Source organism: Rasamsonia byssochlamydoides (genome assembly GCF_041956645.1).
Source record: "Rasamsonia byssochlamydoides strain NRRL 3658 unplaced genomic scaffold VTN77scaffold_30, whole genome shotgun sequence".
Classification (NCBI taxonomy): Eukaryota; Fungi; Ascomycota; class Eurotiomycetes; order Eurotiales; family Trichocomaceae; genus Rasamsonia; species Rasamsonia byssochlamydoides.
The window spans coordinates 136,511-148,413 of NW_027192413.1; the positions used below are offsets into that span (position 1 = coordinate 136,511).

Consider the following 11,903-nt stretch of genomic DNA (forward strand, 5'->3'; position numbering starts at 1 on the left):
TCGCGGATTTGGAATCCAAAAGCGGCCCGAGTCGCTCGGCCGCTAGGTACGTTAGGGCCGCAATTCGCAAAACGCTTGATTTGTGCTTGCTCTCGGCCCAGGTCATTGGTCAGACGAGTCATGACCTGTCTCTAAATTCTTACCTCATATATAAGAACTATGATAACATTGATAACATGGATGATGATGATGATGGTGCCTGGTACGGAGTACTGTCATTATTGACGCTTGAGGCTCGCACAGAAATGAATAATAATATCTCCTCGGGGCAGCACGTGGTTTTGAAGAATGCGTGCTGGAACTTTAACCTTGATGCATCCATCACGTGATTGATGTATATATCTACATTCTGTACCACCTATTTAATATTATCACTGGCTTTGTTCAAAGTCGAAGCAAGACAAATCCATATTCCGTGACATCTTTTTTTCTTCCAATTCTCTTCCCCGCGAGGAAATCCTCTTCGACGGACGATCAAAGGATTGGACTGATCGGGTGAAAAGTATATATTTTATCACATCTATCCCAATTCGACTGGTCCACTCCATACGGAGTGAATGCGAATACTCGTACCTAATTACAGTACATAGCATCAACATGCGTCATGGTCGAACTGCGCCCTGCTCGAACGAGATGATAAGATTATCACTGCTTCAAGCTGCAACGGCAACATCCGTAGTGGTGTCAGGATGAGCAGCGTTCCATTTCCGAACCGCCTCCCTGGCCGCAGTCACCTTCAGGCCGATTCGCGTGTCGAGCTCAAAGGACTCCCACTTGGCCACCTTGTCGAGGTGCTCTTCGCATTTGCGGACTTTCTCTCGTTCCACCCTCTCCACCTCACGCTCTGATGGCGTCGCCGTCGAGCTTCTCGATATCGTCGGCTTCAAGGTGGAATCGGCAGGGCCGTGGGTCGCCAGGTACGTAGGACGTTCCATCCACAGGTTGGCAGCCATTTCGAAATGCGCCACGGGGCAGATCCAGTCGTCTTTGAGATGACCCTTAAACAAGGACCGGTCGAGGTTGAGAACTTGGGTCTGCAGAATCTCTTTCGCCTCGCGGTGTCGGCGTAACGCGCGGAGGACGGCAGCTCGTAGCACGGAGAGGATGGCTTTCTCATCCTCACTCTCCTTGTCCCAGGTCTTGTTGGCACTGCTCTCGGACCAGGCCAGGTTCTGCAAGGAGTCCTCCAGCTCTTCCCTACCCATGCGACTGTGGCCGTTCCAGAAGAAAATCATCTCCTCAATCGGATCGACTCCCACGGCGTCGACCAGGTCTACCTTCCACTGCTTGGAGCGTGCTTCCCACTTTGCAATCTTGCGGGAAACAAAGATGTCAAAGGGCAGTTGGCGGGACATCAACCGCTTCTTCCCGGCCAGTGTAGGCGCCTTGAGGAAGAACTCCGTGGCCTTCTTCGCGTGTTCGGCCGCGGCAGTGGGGTCACTCTCGGATTTATGTCGATACAAAACAAGATGGCATGAACCGGCAATATAATAGTACAAGGAAGGAGACCAAGAATTTAATTCGACACACTATAGACGATAGTCAGCCAAGTCTCCCAAACGGAAATTCCATGATATGCTATGCCCATACCTCTAGGAACGACTGAGCACACAGTTCATATTTATGCAAATACATAGCGTTCATGCTTTTCTCAAACGTTCGTAAGGCTTCAACTTGCTTGAGGGGACTCTTGCTGCCGCTCATTAACAGCTCCAAGGCCGCTTGCAGATTCCGGTTGGCCCCCATCATCCGGGATTCTTCCAGCAGCCACAGCTGACTCCTTGGATATCGGGACCTCATTTTGGTCAGTAGAGCTGCGAGCCGCTCCATGGGGTATCCTTCAACATCGGCTTCATCTTCGGTCGTCGCATCCGGAATAATGTCACAGTACCGGACAAAGCCGTTGTAGTATCCCAACAGACCTAGGGAGGCAATGGCGCCGATCAGGCTGTGGAACTTGCTCGCCTGCCAGAGCATCCGCAGGCCTCTCTCTTTATCTCCTCGAAAACCAATGATCGCTAGTAATCTACTGAAGGTCGGAGGAATCATGGAGATAATGAGGAGCAGCATCCCAAAGCAGAGGTTGGCCCCAGAATGGATGAAGGCGTCGATTGAACTGCTAAAGACTTCAGATTCTGGGCCGGAACCGAGTGCTTCGGTCAGGATTAATGTCGAGGTATCCGATGAACTTGGAGGGGCGAGGTTATCTTCTGTTATTTTCAGCTGGGAGAATGCCTGGGGCAATTCATGGGTCTCTCTGCTCTGGCTCTTGATAGAACCCGCGGGCGATGACGGATTTGACTTTTCGCTTGGTGTTCCAGCTTCGACAGGAGTCATAGGCGAGGTGTGACTCGGGGATTTCCCGGATGGACCTGTCTGTAAGTACCTCTCTTCCATCTTCAAGATGCCATCGAGGGTTATAAAAGCCTTCCTCATTTTATAGAACCCCTTTATGCTCTCCGTGAGACTCTCATTGAGTACACCGACCACAGCACCCATGATCTGAGCCATCGCTTGGCAAAGCGCAAATTCGGTGCCTGGGTCATAGATCCGCGAGTGGAAGGTATTTGGAGCATTTGCATGATGTTGGGCCTTGTGCTGGTCACTGGACGCGCTACTTTCAGCGTCAATGAGCCGGTCTGATGCTGTAAGGAATTAGTATGGAGTGAATTTGAGGCAAGGCAACAGTACATACCTTCACGCATTATTTCCTGCTCAAACCCCAGTGTTGCACGCATAAACCCAACCACGCCCTTCCCGAGCTGGGCGCCAGATAATCATCAGCATTTGCTATACCGTCTCTGGTTCCGACAACATGGTGTGCGGCAGGCACAATAAATCAAAAACACACCTTGTGGAAAGTCGAGTTTCCTTTACTCAGACCTGCTTCAGCACCATCGACATCATCATTTAAGATCAGAGTGGCCGCTGTGGTGCAATTGCATCAGCCATTGTCCGGTCACAGCTCGACCAGAACGTCTCGGTCTTCCACTTACCTCTGAGAGCATGCTCAACTATATACATATGTAAATTAGCATAATCTAGCTTCCTACTCGTCAATTGGCCATCAGACTTACGATCATGAGACTCAGATAGCGAGTCGAGGGACTGCGTGGATGCATTGGCGCCTGGCTTGCGATTATACAACCAGGACCCGACTCGGAACATAGCGGCTCAGATTGAGACCCGAGGACATGAACAGGTATTATACCGCCAAGAGGAAAGGAGGAGGAAACAGAGAGGGAAAAGAATAAGGATAGCTCCGCCGTCCAGAGGCGTTCTTCCCTTCCTAACGGAGTATTATGCGGATGACAAGATCAATGACTGAGATAGGACAGAGAGAAAAAAAAAAGGGAAAAGAAGGAGCTAGATGAATCAATCTCCTGTGAAGAGGAGGGAAAAAAAAGAGGAGAAACGGTCAGTTCGCCCGGTATGCCATGACCTCGACGGAATTGGAAATTTGTCAGGTGCAGTAATCAGTAATAATGTGCAATCGTCAGCGGGGAAATAAGTCCACGACACGACAGACACAAGGTTATTAGCCTGAGTCAGACAATGTCGATCTGAGATCTGCGTGTAAATCAATCGGCGGAGGGCGAGTCGCCTACGTGGGCAGATTTCAGCCTCAATCAAACAATAGTTGATAAGCTGTGCAAAACCACCCTTGACACCAACGGGGGTTGGGGAACCAGAGGGTCAGAATGACGATGACAGAATACTCCGGGGTGTTCGGCGGACTCAGCCTCTCCGGTAACTCCGGGGTACCGTACAAACAAGGCTCACTTTTGGCCAGGAGACAAGGCGGACTGCCGGGAGACAGGCTACACAGACTACTCTGTCGATCTGAGGATGGACTACTCTGTACAAATAATACCTGGGAATTAAGTATGCCTCGTGAGTTGTCATCGAATTGTTAGCTTAGGTGACTATAGGGGCGGGCAGCCGCTATCTGATTATCCAGGAACGAAGGCCAAGCTAGCCTTACCGCCTCCGCCAGTAGAGGAGCAACAAGAGCTTACTGTACCACTAGCAAAGGGCCCGCTTGACAGCGATTGCTTGCTAAACTCCGCAGTTACCTTCGCTGTGATCGTGACTGTTCACATCTTGTCAGATCACCACAAAAAGACACAATCAAGAACAACAGATACTCTTCCGTGCCTAGATTGTCCAGCTGCAACAATAGATCCCTGCTCATCTTGCGTTTCCTTCCGTGGTCCTTCCACCTGTCGCAGTACCACCACACACATCCACATCTATCGCACATTGCCTTCACCGTCTCACACACTGCGCCATGTCGAGTTCAACGCCTCAAAGCAACACGGCAACCTCACAACAGCCTCAGCAGCAGAAACCTCCCGTGCTGGAGGAGGATGACGAGTTTGAAGATTTCCCTGTCGAGGGTGAGTACAACCCCGCCCGCAGTTGTTGGCGCACGGAAATGCATTCCTTCTACCACTACCACCACCACTACTCTTCTTATTCTACGGGCCAATGTGAAGTCTCAAAGGATTGGTTTGATATGTCTGTGGTGAAGGATAATAAGACGGCTCAAGAAGCAATTACACTAGAGCTCCTGTGCTAACCACTCTCTATCGCATATATGCAGACTGGCCACAAGAGGAGACCGAGCAGGGGGCAGGTTCAGCTGCAAACGGTGTTAGCGTTCACCTGTGGGAGGAGAGCTGGGATGATGACGATGCGACCGAAGACTTCGCAAAACAGCTGAGGTGTGTCTCTTTCTTTCACCCTAGTATCTGTGAATCTACTTATACCTTGGAACTATGTCCTGACCTCCTTCACAGGGAAGAAATAAAGAAAGTCGAAGCTTCCAAATAGATGAATAAGGACAGGACGAAAAACGACTGCTGTATCGATACTCTGGGTACATGTAGAGGGGGAACGAAAAACACGGCGATGATGCTCTTGGCTTGGCTAGGCTAGTGGAGAGGAGAGAAAAGGCAGACGACGACAAAGCAAGCCAATACAATATTACCTACCTATTAACGACGGGAACGGCAACAAATGGGTTTCGCGCGGACATGAGTCTGAAATATCCCAAGGCTGAAAACAAGGAGATCAAGAGACGGTTGGCGGCGGTGTTGGATCTCATCCAGCCCGACCAAACCGACAAAGGGGCTAGGGGCTACTATACCGGTTTCTTTCTTCTTCTAGATACACAATCTTGAGGTCTTCATCATCGTCACAAACTTAATCTAACTACCAAGAAAGAAAAAAAGAAAAGAAAAAAAAAAGACCCTCAAGTGACGTCATTCAATTCAGCAACGAAAGTAGAAAAGAAAGAAAGGAAGGAAGAATTAAGAAAGACAGAAGCGATACGGACAAGAAACAGGATAACATTCAGTAATAATAAAATACCTCTAAATAAATGAAAAAACAAGAGGCAGGAATCAATATTGTCTAATAACGAGTCGGGTTCGGAAGAAGCCACAACCTTGGGTGTGATATACCCAGTAATATTATACCCAGATTTTTTTTTACCTAGATCCCTAACCTAACCTGGATACCTAGGGTATACCATAGCTTAGCTAGAAGGTAGGGACCTCGGGTAGGTACCTACGTAAGTAGTCTTGTTTAGAGGTCTGATTTAGAGGTTTGATAAGGCTTTCTCTGTCGATGAAGAAGAATTATCAGAATGGGTTCAAACACGGGGAAAAAAAAAGAGGAATAATTTAGAATTTTTCGTTTATAATCTCTCTCTCTTTTGCACAACTAACATTAACAATACATACAAGTAGAGGGTAGATAACGCTGACACTGACATGACATGATTAGGTAGGTAGACCTCGCTTCTAAATCCTCGAGCTTCTTTTCTTCCAGGCTCTTAGGCCAGGCTGCCCATTTGAGATTAGGCTTTGATGAGCCCGTATGACAACCGTATTCATTTATTCTTCTGCGATCTCCTTCGGAGAAACGTATGTTTACTTACTCGACAGAGCAGCCACACCCGGCAGTTCCTTGCCCTCTAGCAGCTCGAGAGAGGCACCACCACCAGTCGACACATGGCTCAGCTTGTCTTCCGCACCATACTTGGCCGCTACCGTGGCCGTGTCACCGCCTCCAATGATCACGACGGCTCCAGACTGCGCAGCCGCAACGGTCGCGTCCAGAGTGGCCTTTGTACCCTTGGCGAAGGGCTCCATCTCGAAGACACCCGGGGGACCGTTCCAGAGGATGGTCTTAGCCTCGGCGATCGCCTTCTTGTACAGCTCCACACTCTTCTCACCGACGTCCAGGCCCAGGTGGCCGTCCGGAATGCCGTCTGTGTCAGTGGCATATCCGACCTGGGCGTCGGCGGCGAACTTGTCGCCCGTAACATAGTCGACCGGCAGGATGACCTGGACGTTGTTCTTCTTGGCCTTCTCGATAACATCGCCGACAATCTTGCTGCCGGCTTCGTCGAACAGGCTGTTTCCAATCTTGACGTTCTCGAGAGTCTTCTTGAAGGTGAAGGCCATCGCACCGGTGATGATCAGACTGTTCACCTTGGAAATCAGGTTGTCAATCAGCTGAATTTTGTCGGAGACCTTTGCGCCTCCCAGGATGGCCAAGAATGGTCTCTGGGGGTTCTCCAATGCCTGGGCAAAGTAGTCAAGCTCCTTCTTGACAAGGAAGCCAGCTGCCTTTTGAGGCAGTTCAACTCCGACCATGGAGCTGTGAGCGCGATGCGCGGTACCGAACGCGTCGTCTGAGTAAACGTTAGCTGCTGCTGAATCCAACGAAGAATGGAAGCGCACGGCAGACTTACTGATGTAGACATCTCCCAAAGCCGTCAATCCCTTACGGAACTCCGCAACCTTCTCCTTGTCGGCCTTGACTTTCTTGCCTTCCTCATCCTTGTAGCTGCCCTCCTCCTCAGGGTGGAACCGCAAGTTCTCCAGCAGAATGACCTGGCCGCCGGAGGCCTTGTTGACAGTGTCCTCAACCTCCTTGCCCACGCAGTCGTTGGTGAAGATGACATTCCGGCCGAGCAATCTCTCCAGCTCCAGGACGACGGGCTGCAGGCTGTATTTCGGGTTCTTCTTGCCATCGGGACGGCCCAGGTGGGACATCAGGACGACCGCCTTGGCTCCATGCTCAATGGCATACTTGATCGTGGGCAAAGCACCGACAATGCGCTGGTTGTTGGTGATCTTCTTGTCTGCATCGAGCGGGACGTTGAAGTCGACCTGTTGCGAGTAGTGCATCAGTTCGCTGCTCTGAGAGCAAAGACCGATCACTCCTACTTACCCGGATCAGGACCCGTTTGTCCTTGAGGTCAAGGTCTGTAATAGCGAGCTTGTTGGTGAGAGACATGGCGCTGACGTGATGATATTACGCTACGCTCGTCAGTCAGTGACGTAGACAAGGAATTGGAACCACAGGGTGGATTTTTACCTAGAGAAAAGCGCTGAAACTCAAGAAAAGCAGACAGCAACAGGTTCAGTGGATGCAGATGCGTCTCGTATGTTTATTTATTTGGAACTGATGCTGAGCCGGCGGGGTAGATTGTTCTGGTGGGGCGCCGGTGAAGCAGAGGTGGGATGGTCCCGTCCCGATTCGGGCTGATGCGGGACTGATGTCAATGACGCGCTGCCAGAACAGGAGACGCGGTGCAAGTTCCTACCTGGGCACGCAACAGAACAGCCGATTGCACGACCCCTACGGAACGGATCGGGCGTGTGCACGATATCGTGAAATCTAATGCCTCTATCCGACAAGGGATCATCCAAATAGAACCGGATATTGGTCAAAACCGAGGCAAACCTGATCTGAGTTGCGTTCACCCGGTGTCTGCGCAGATGCTCGTCGTATATCACCCAGTAAATGCACGGTTTCCTGTATTCTAGAAATCATCGTGATAGATAGCAACCATTTTGTACATACATTTAACGCCTTAGTAAGAAAAAAAAAACGAGTAATTTGCACCCAGCCACCCAGCCTCCACAAAATATACCTATACCATACCGGCCGACGGTAGCATACGTCGGCTATTGAGAGAACAGAATTGTTGTACTTTTCTAAACGCCCGGATTCGAAGATAGCGCCGAAAAAGTAAAAAGCAATGCCGAGAACCCAGACGCCACGATAGGGATAAAGACAATAGCTTTCAGATTGTGCTGTACAAGGGTCATCACAAGTATTTGACTACTCATCTTCGGAGGAATTGGTCAGTGATAGATAGGCCGTCCAGGCAATGCCTACGGTGGAGACAAAAGGCTATTGAGAGGTCAGTCACGGATTAGGAGCCACAGGGTCGAGAGCAGAGAAACTCACAATTTGGAACTGGATAGGAACCACCCGAAAGTTAAGAATCTGGACGGCAGGCCACAGAATGAAGTTGGCCTTAAGAGTTGGAAGGTAGACGTCCTGGAATTTGCGGAGCAGTGCTCTTCGACCTCCGCCTTCGGCAACAGTCATGAAAGTGAAGAAGCAGACCAAACCTATGACAGTCAGCATGAAATTAAGGCAGCCAATGGCAAGGAACAGTACCGATGGGCGCAAACATCAGTTGATCGGCTGCAACTCTCTTCAGCGCAGGCACTGTCGCCGACCTCTTCGTAATTGGAAAGGCGCGAGATAAGAATTTGAACCATTGGAACTGAATCGGAGCCATGAAGAACCCATACGCCATGAACCGAGTAAGTCGTTCAAAGTCGAAGGGAGGTGGGCGATTCTTTGCATATCCCAGCTCTCCTAATGCCGGAGGCTTCTCCTTGTCTAGCTCGTGGATCTCGATAGAAATAAAATCGTTGCCAGATCGGTCCGATCGCTGTGATCTCCGCGCCTTGATGGCAGTGATCGTTTGTGCCACCGTATCAGCAATGCCGCCGAGGACCTAGCGAGTCGTCCTGTGTTAGCCTGGATACATCGTCCGGATTGATGAGCTTTATCGATAGCGGGAAGCGCGGCTTACAGCGTTGGTGACCATCGTCGTTAGGACTATAGAAAGAAAATTCAGACGTCAGCTAGGCGATTTGCCAAAGGATTTTGCAGATAGGAAATCTCACCTGGCTTCTCCGCATAGTAGGAGTTAAACTTGGAGGCCAACCTCATCGTCACAGCCATCTCGATGAGGAAGATGATAGTATGAAGTAACGGCTATAGAACGAATAAAACGGTATAGAGTCAGCGTCGGCTGTCATCTTGAAGATGGGATGCAAAAATTGCCCCCAAGATGAAGATGTTGTTGAAACAGGCATTTTGTTGGCGTTAATCTTGGGCGATCACATACCAGGCGACCATAGATGTACCTCCGGTTCAAGCCATCGAGAACCCTCCGACGAGTTGTGTCGAACATTGTGAGATGATAAAAAGGGAAACAGGTACTGGGCGTAGTTTTCTTTGATAGAACAGGATCGAAACAAGGGTAGAACCGCCGGACGGCTGGCGGGACCTCAGTATGACGCAAAGAAGAAGGCTGGCAAACGCGGGAAGGAAGCCTCGTAGGGAGGTCAGGCCGATCGTTTCACGTCACAACAGTAAAACTATCGGCTTGATAAAGGATATTCGAGATTTTCTTTTTTCGCAACGCTGGCGAAGATGGATAAGGGAGGCTCTGTAGGCCGATGAGGGATTTGATTATGGAGGACAACCATCAGCGGGTCGTAGCGTGCTGTAGGCGGATGTGCTGGCCAGTCAGACGACTATCGCCGCCCATGGACCATGTAAGGCTGCTGCTAATCTTGGCGTTGTCGCTACGCTTCCGACCAACCATTGGCTACTTTTGCCCTCTATACTGCCTTCGAGCTGACTCATGACTTCAAGATAAAATAATAAGCACTTTAATGGATCTTCTACTGGTATCTTTGATGCTATTACACAGTTTTGGCTTTCTATCAAATCAGGGTATCAAACACGGTCCCGCCGCCTGCAGATCTACAGCATTGTACAGCTCATCATGAAGGCCTCCTTTCGGAGACCACGATGTCTGGAAGATCTCTGATATCGATGGTGTCATTGGTGTTAATATCCACAAGCCGAACGGCTTCGAGGTGAAGTGAACCGGTGGTCAAGGGAAGGAGAATCAACTCCGTGGAATGACAGGTGCCAGGGAGTAAAGGACTTGCGAGGTTGTCAGCGACAAACATCTAGATCCAATGACGAGTAGAGAAGAATACATACCCAACTCTGATATCTGTGCTCAGACAGATCAACTCCGCATCTTGTCCAGCCGCGTTCTTTTGCATCGCATGGATAATACTTTCATCAGTGACCGCCTCCGCCAGCTGTTCATCCTTTCGATTGGAGGCAGATGACGACGAAGGTCGGGCCACATGTCTGCGTGGGTCCACCCGCTTCCTCCGGGGAATCGCGATCATTGCGAACTTCCGAGGAGCCATAGAACGATTGACGATAAAGACGTCCCAACGAAACGGCTTGCTGACTTCGACATCAACGGGACCAGAAAAGGAGATGGTCACCCCCAATTGAGAGATAGAATGCGCTCTCTCCCGAAAAGAGCTCCGGTTCAATGGAGGGCCGCCCGAAGAGGTAACGCCCTGGCCGTGAGGCATTGACAGACTGGAGGGGCGGTTATTCCGTTGCAAGACCTGACTGGGGCCACCAAATGAAGGATTCAGAGGCATGGAGAAATCAACATTTGTTCGCCACCGCATTGAAATGCGAGGTTTACAGTCATCGGACACCTGTATCACCGCTTCGAGAGATATGTCTAGCGTACTAACCATCGCAGTGGTCGAAGGATTCGATTCGGGCCCGTATTCGGGAATCAGCTTATAGACCAAGGTAACATCATCTCGAGGGCGCAAGGTTATTGGAGGTTGAAGTTCCGGAACATTTGACAGATTTTCAATATGCCCGTCAGAAAGCACAAGCTCTGCTTTGTCAAACACGACATCGCAACTCATGAAAGGTGTCACTTCCAAATCGAGACTGGCAATAGTTGTCGGCCAGCTTGAAAATGTATTCAGTCGCGAGCAACGGATTCTTGCGCTTGCAGCTGGAACGACACGAATTGGACGCTGTGCCTGTTGCCATATATTGTATATGGGGTCTTCTGTCTGAGTAGCGGGAATAACGCGCAGCAGCCTAGATGCCGGGAGAAATGGATTCGCAGATCTCAGCAACGGATCTGCTGATAGAGCCTGTAGAACGTTGACCGACGCGGGGACAAGGCTCGGAAGGTATTCATCTGACTGAGACGCTTGTTCCGGTCTTTCAGGCGCATTTAACGTTGCAGAAGCAGAGAAAATCACGCATGGATTTTGAATGCGAACACGAGGTCGATCTCCACCTTGTAAGCGCCCGCGATGACAAGCAGAGCTTCTCCAGGAACTTACTGAGGAATGCTTGAATCTTCCATATAACATAGACATGGTTTCCACTCCCCTCATCTCCCTCGAAAATGTTCACGACAACTAGCGGATCCTCCTTTTCATTTACAGTCCCTGAGAAAATCAACTCCTTTGCGGGTGTTGATCCTTCCGTGCCTGGGTCAGAAGGATTGATTACAAAGGCATCAAGCCTAACATCGAGCCGCGGAAGGTGTGCCTTCAATGCATCTTCGGAGCAGTTCGACAGCCTCAAGACGATGCGCACAGTGACAGTCTCATCTGTATGACTTGGAATGAGTAAGGGGATGTGAGCTCCGTCTGGGCCGCGATTGTCGGCTTACCGAAGAAAAGCAATGATCGCTGTGGTATCGAGGACAGAACAGAAGTCAGATCTTCTGCTCCTCCTTCCAGCGCAGACGTCAGCGCCGCCTCAATATCGATATTGGAAGCATGAGGGACGACAGTATCCAGGACTGCGTGTCTCAGAAACTCCCCATGCAGGCTAGGACTGGGCATAGCTAAACTGAGAATTTCATGCTCAGTTACAGCCCTAAAAAAAACAAGAAAAGAAGTTCTGTAAAATATAGATATTCAAAAAAAGAATGCTTT

General features: G+C 50.0%; 5 protein-coding genes across 5 annotated transcripts; 1 reads left to right on the forward strand and 4 right to left on the reverse strand.

Moving 5' to 3' along the window:
- Positions 1 to 653: 653 nt before the first annotated feature.
- Positions 654 to 3,168, reverse strand: VTN77DRAFT_4423 (uncharacterized protein; the record flags this gene model as incomplete). Its single annotated transcript, XM_069420481.1, has 6 exons — positions 654 to 1,529; positions 1,591 to 2,645; positions 2,696 to 2,762; positions 2,852 to 2,928; positions 2,997 to 3,014; positions 3,078 to 3,168. 6 exons carry the CDS (start codon positions 3,166 to 3,168, stop codon positions 654 to 656), a joined length of 2,184 nt encoding a protein of 727 aa, XP_069277816.1.
- Positions 3,169 to 4,291: 1,123 nt separating this feature from the next.
- On the forward strand, positions 4,292 to 4,836 carry VTN77DRAFT_4424 (uncharacterized protein; the record flags this gene model as incomplete). Its single annotated transcript, XM_069420482.1, has 3 exons — positions 4,292 to 4,400; positions 4,607 to 4,727; positions 4,803 to 4,836. 3 exons carry the CDS (start codon positions 4,292 to 4,294, stop codon positions 4,834 to 4,836), a joined length of 264 nt encoding a protein of 87 aa, XP_069277817.1.
- Positions 4,837 to 5,939: 1,103 nt separating this feature from the next.
- VTN77DRAFT_4425 (uncharacterized protein) lies at positions 5,940 to 7,314 on the reverse strand (the record flags this gene model as incomplete). The annotated part of the gene is made up of 3 exons (XM_069420483.1): positions 5,940 to 6,706; positions 6,767 to 7,187; positions 7,249 to 7,314. The coding sequence occupies 3 exons, from the start codon at positions 7,312 to 7,314 to the stop codon at positions 5,940 to 5,942; spliced, it is 1,254 nt and encodes a 417-aa protein (XP_069277818.1).
- An 831-nt stretch (positions 7,315 to 8,145) lies between these two features.
- On the reverse strand, positions 8,146 to 9,298 carry VTN77DRAFT_4426 (uncharacterized protein; the record flags this gene model as incomplete). The annotated part of the gene is made up of 6 exons (XM_069420484.1): positions 8,146 to 8,217; positions 8,275 to 8,441; positions 8,491 to 8,836; positions 8,915 to 8,940; positions 9,009 to 9,099; positions 9,233 to 9,298. The coding sequence occupies 6 exons, from the start codon at positions 9,296 to 9,298 to the stop codon at positions 8,146 to 8,148; spliced, it is 768 nt and encodes a 255-aa protein (XP_069277819.1).
- Positions 9,299 to 9,896: 598 nt separating this feature from the next.
- VTN77DRAFT_4427 (uncharacterized protein) lies at positions 9,897 to 11,810 on the reverse strand (the record flags this gene model as incomplete). The annotated part of the gene is made up of 4 exons (XM_069420485.1): positions 9,897 to 10,062; positions 10,123 to 11,248; positions 11,301 to 11,573; positions 11,636 to 11,810. 4 exons carry the CDS (start codon positions 11,808 to 11,810, stop codon positions 9,897 to 9,899), a joined length of 1,740 nt encoding a protein of 579 aa, XP_069277820.1.
- Positions 11,811 to 11,903: the final 93 nt, after the last annotated feature.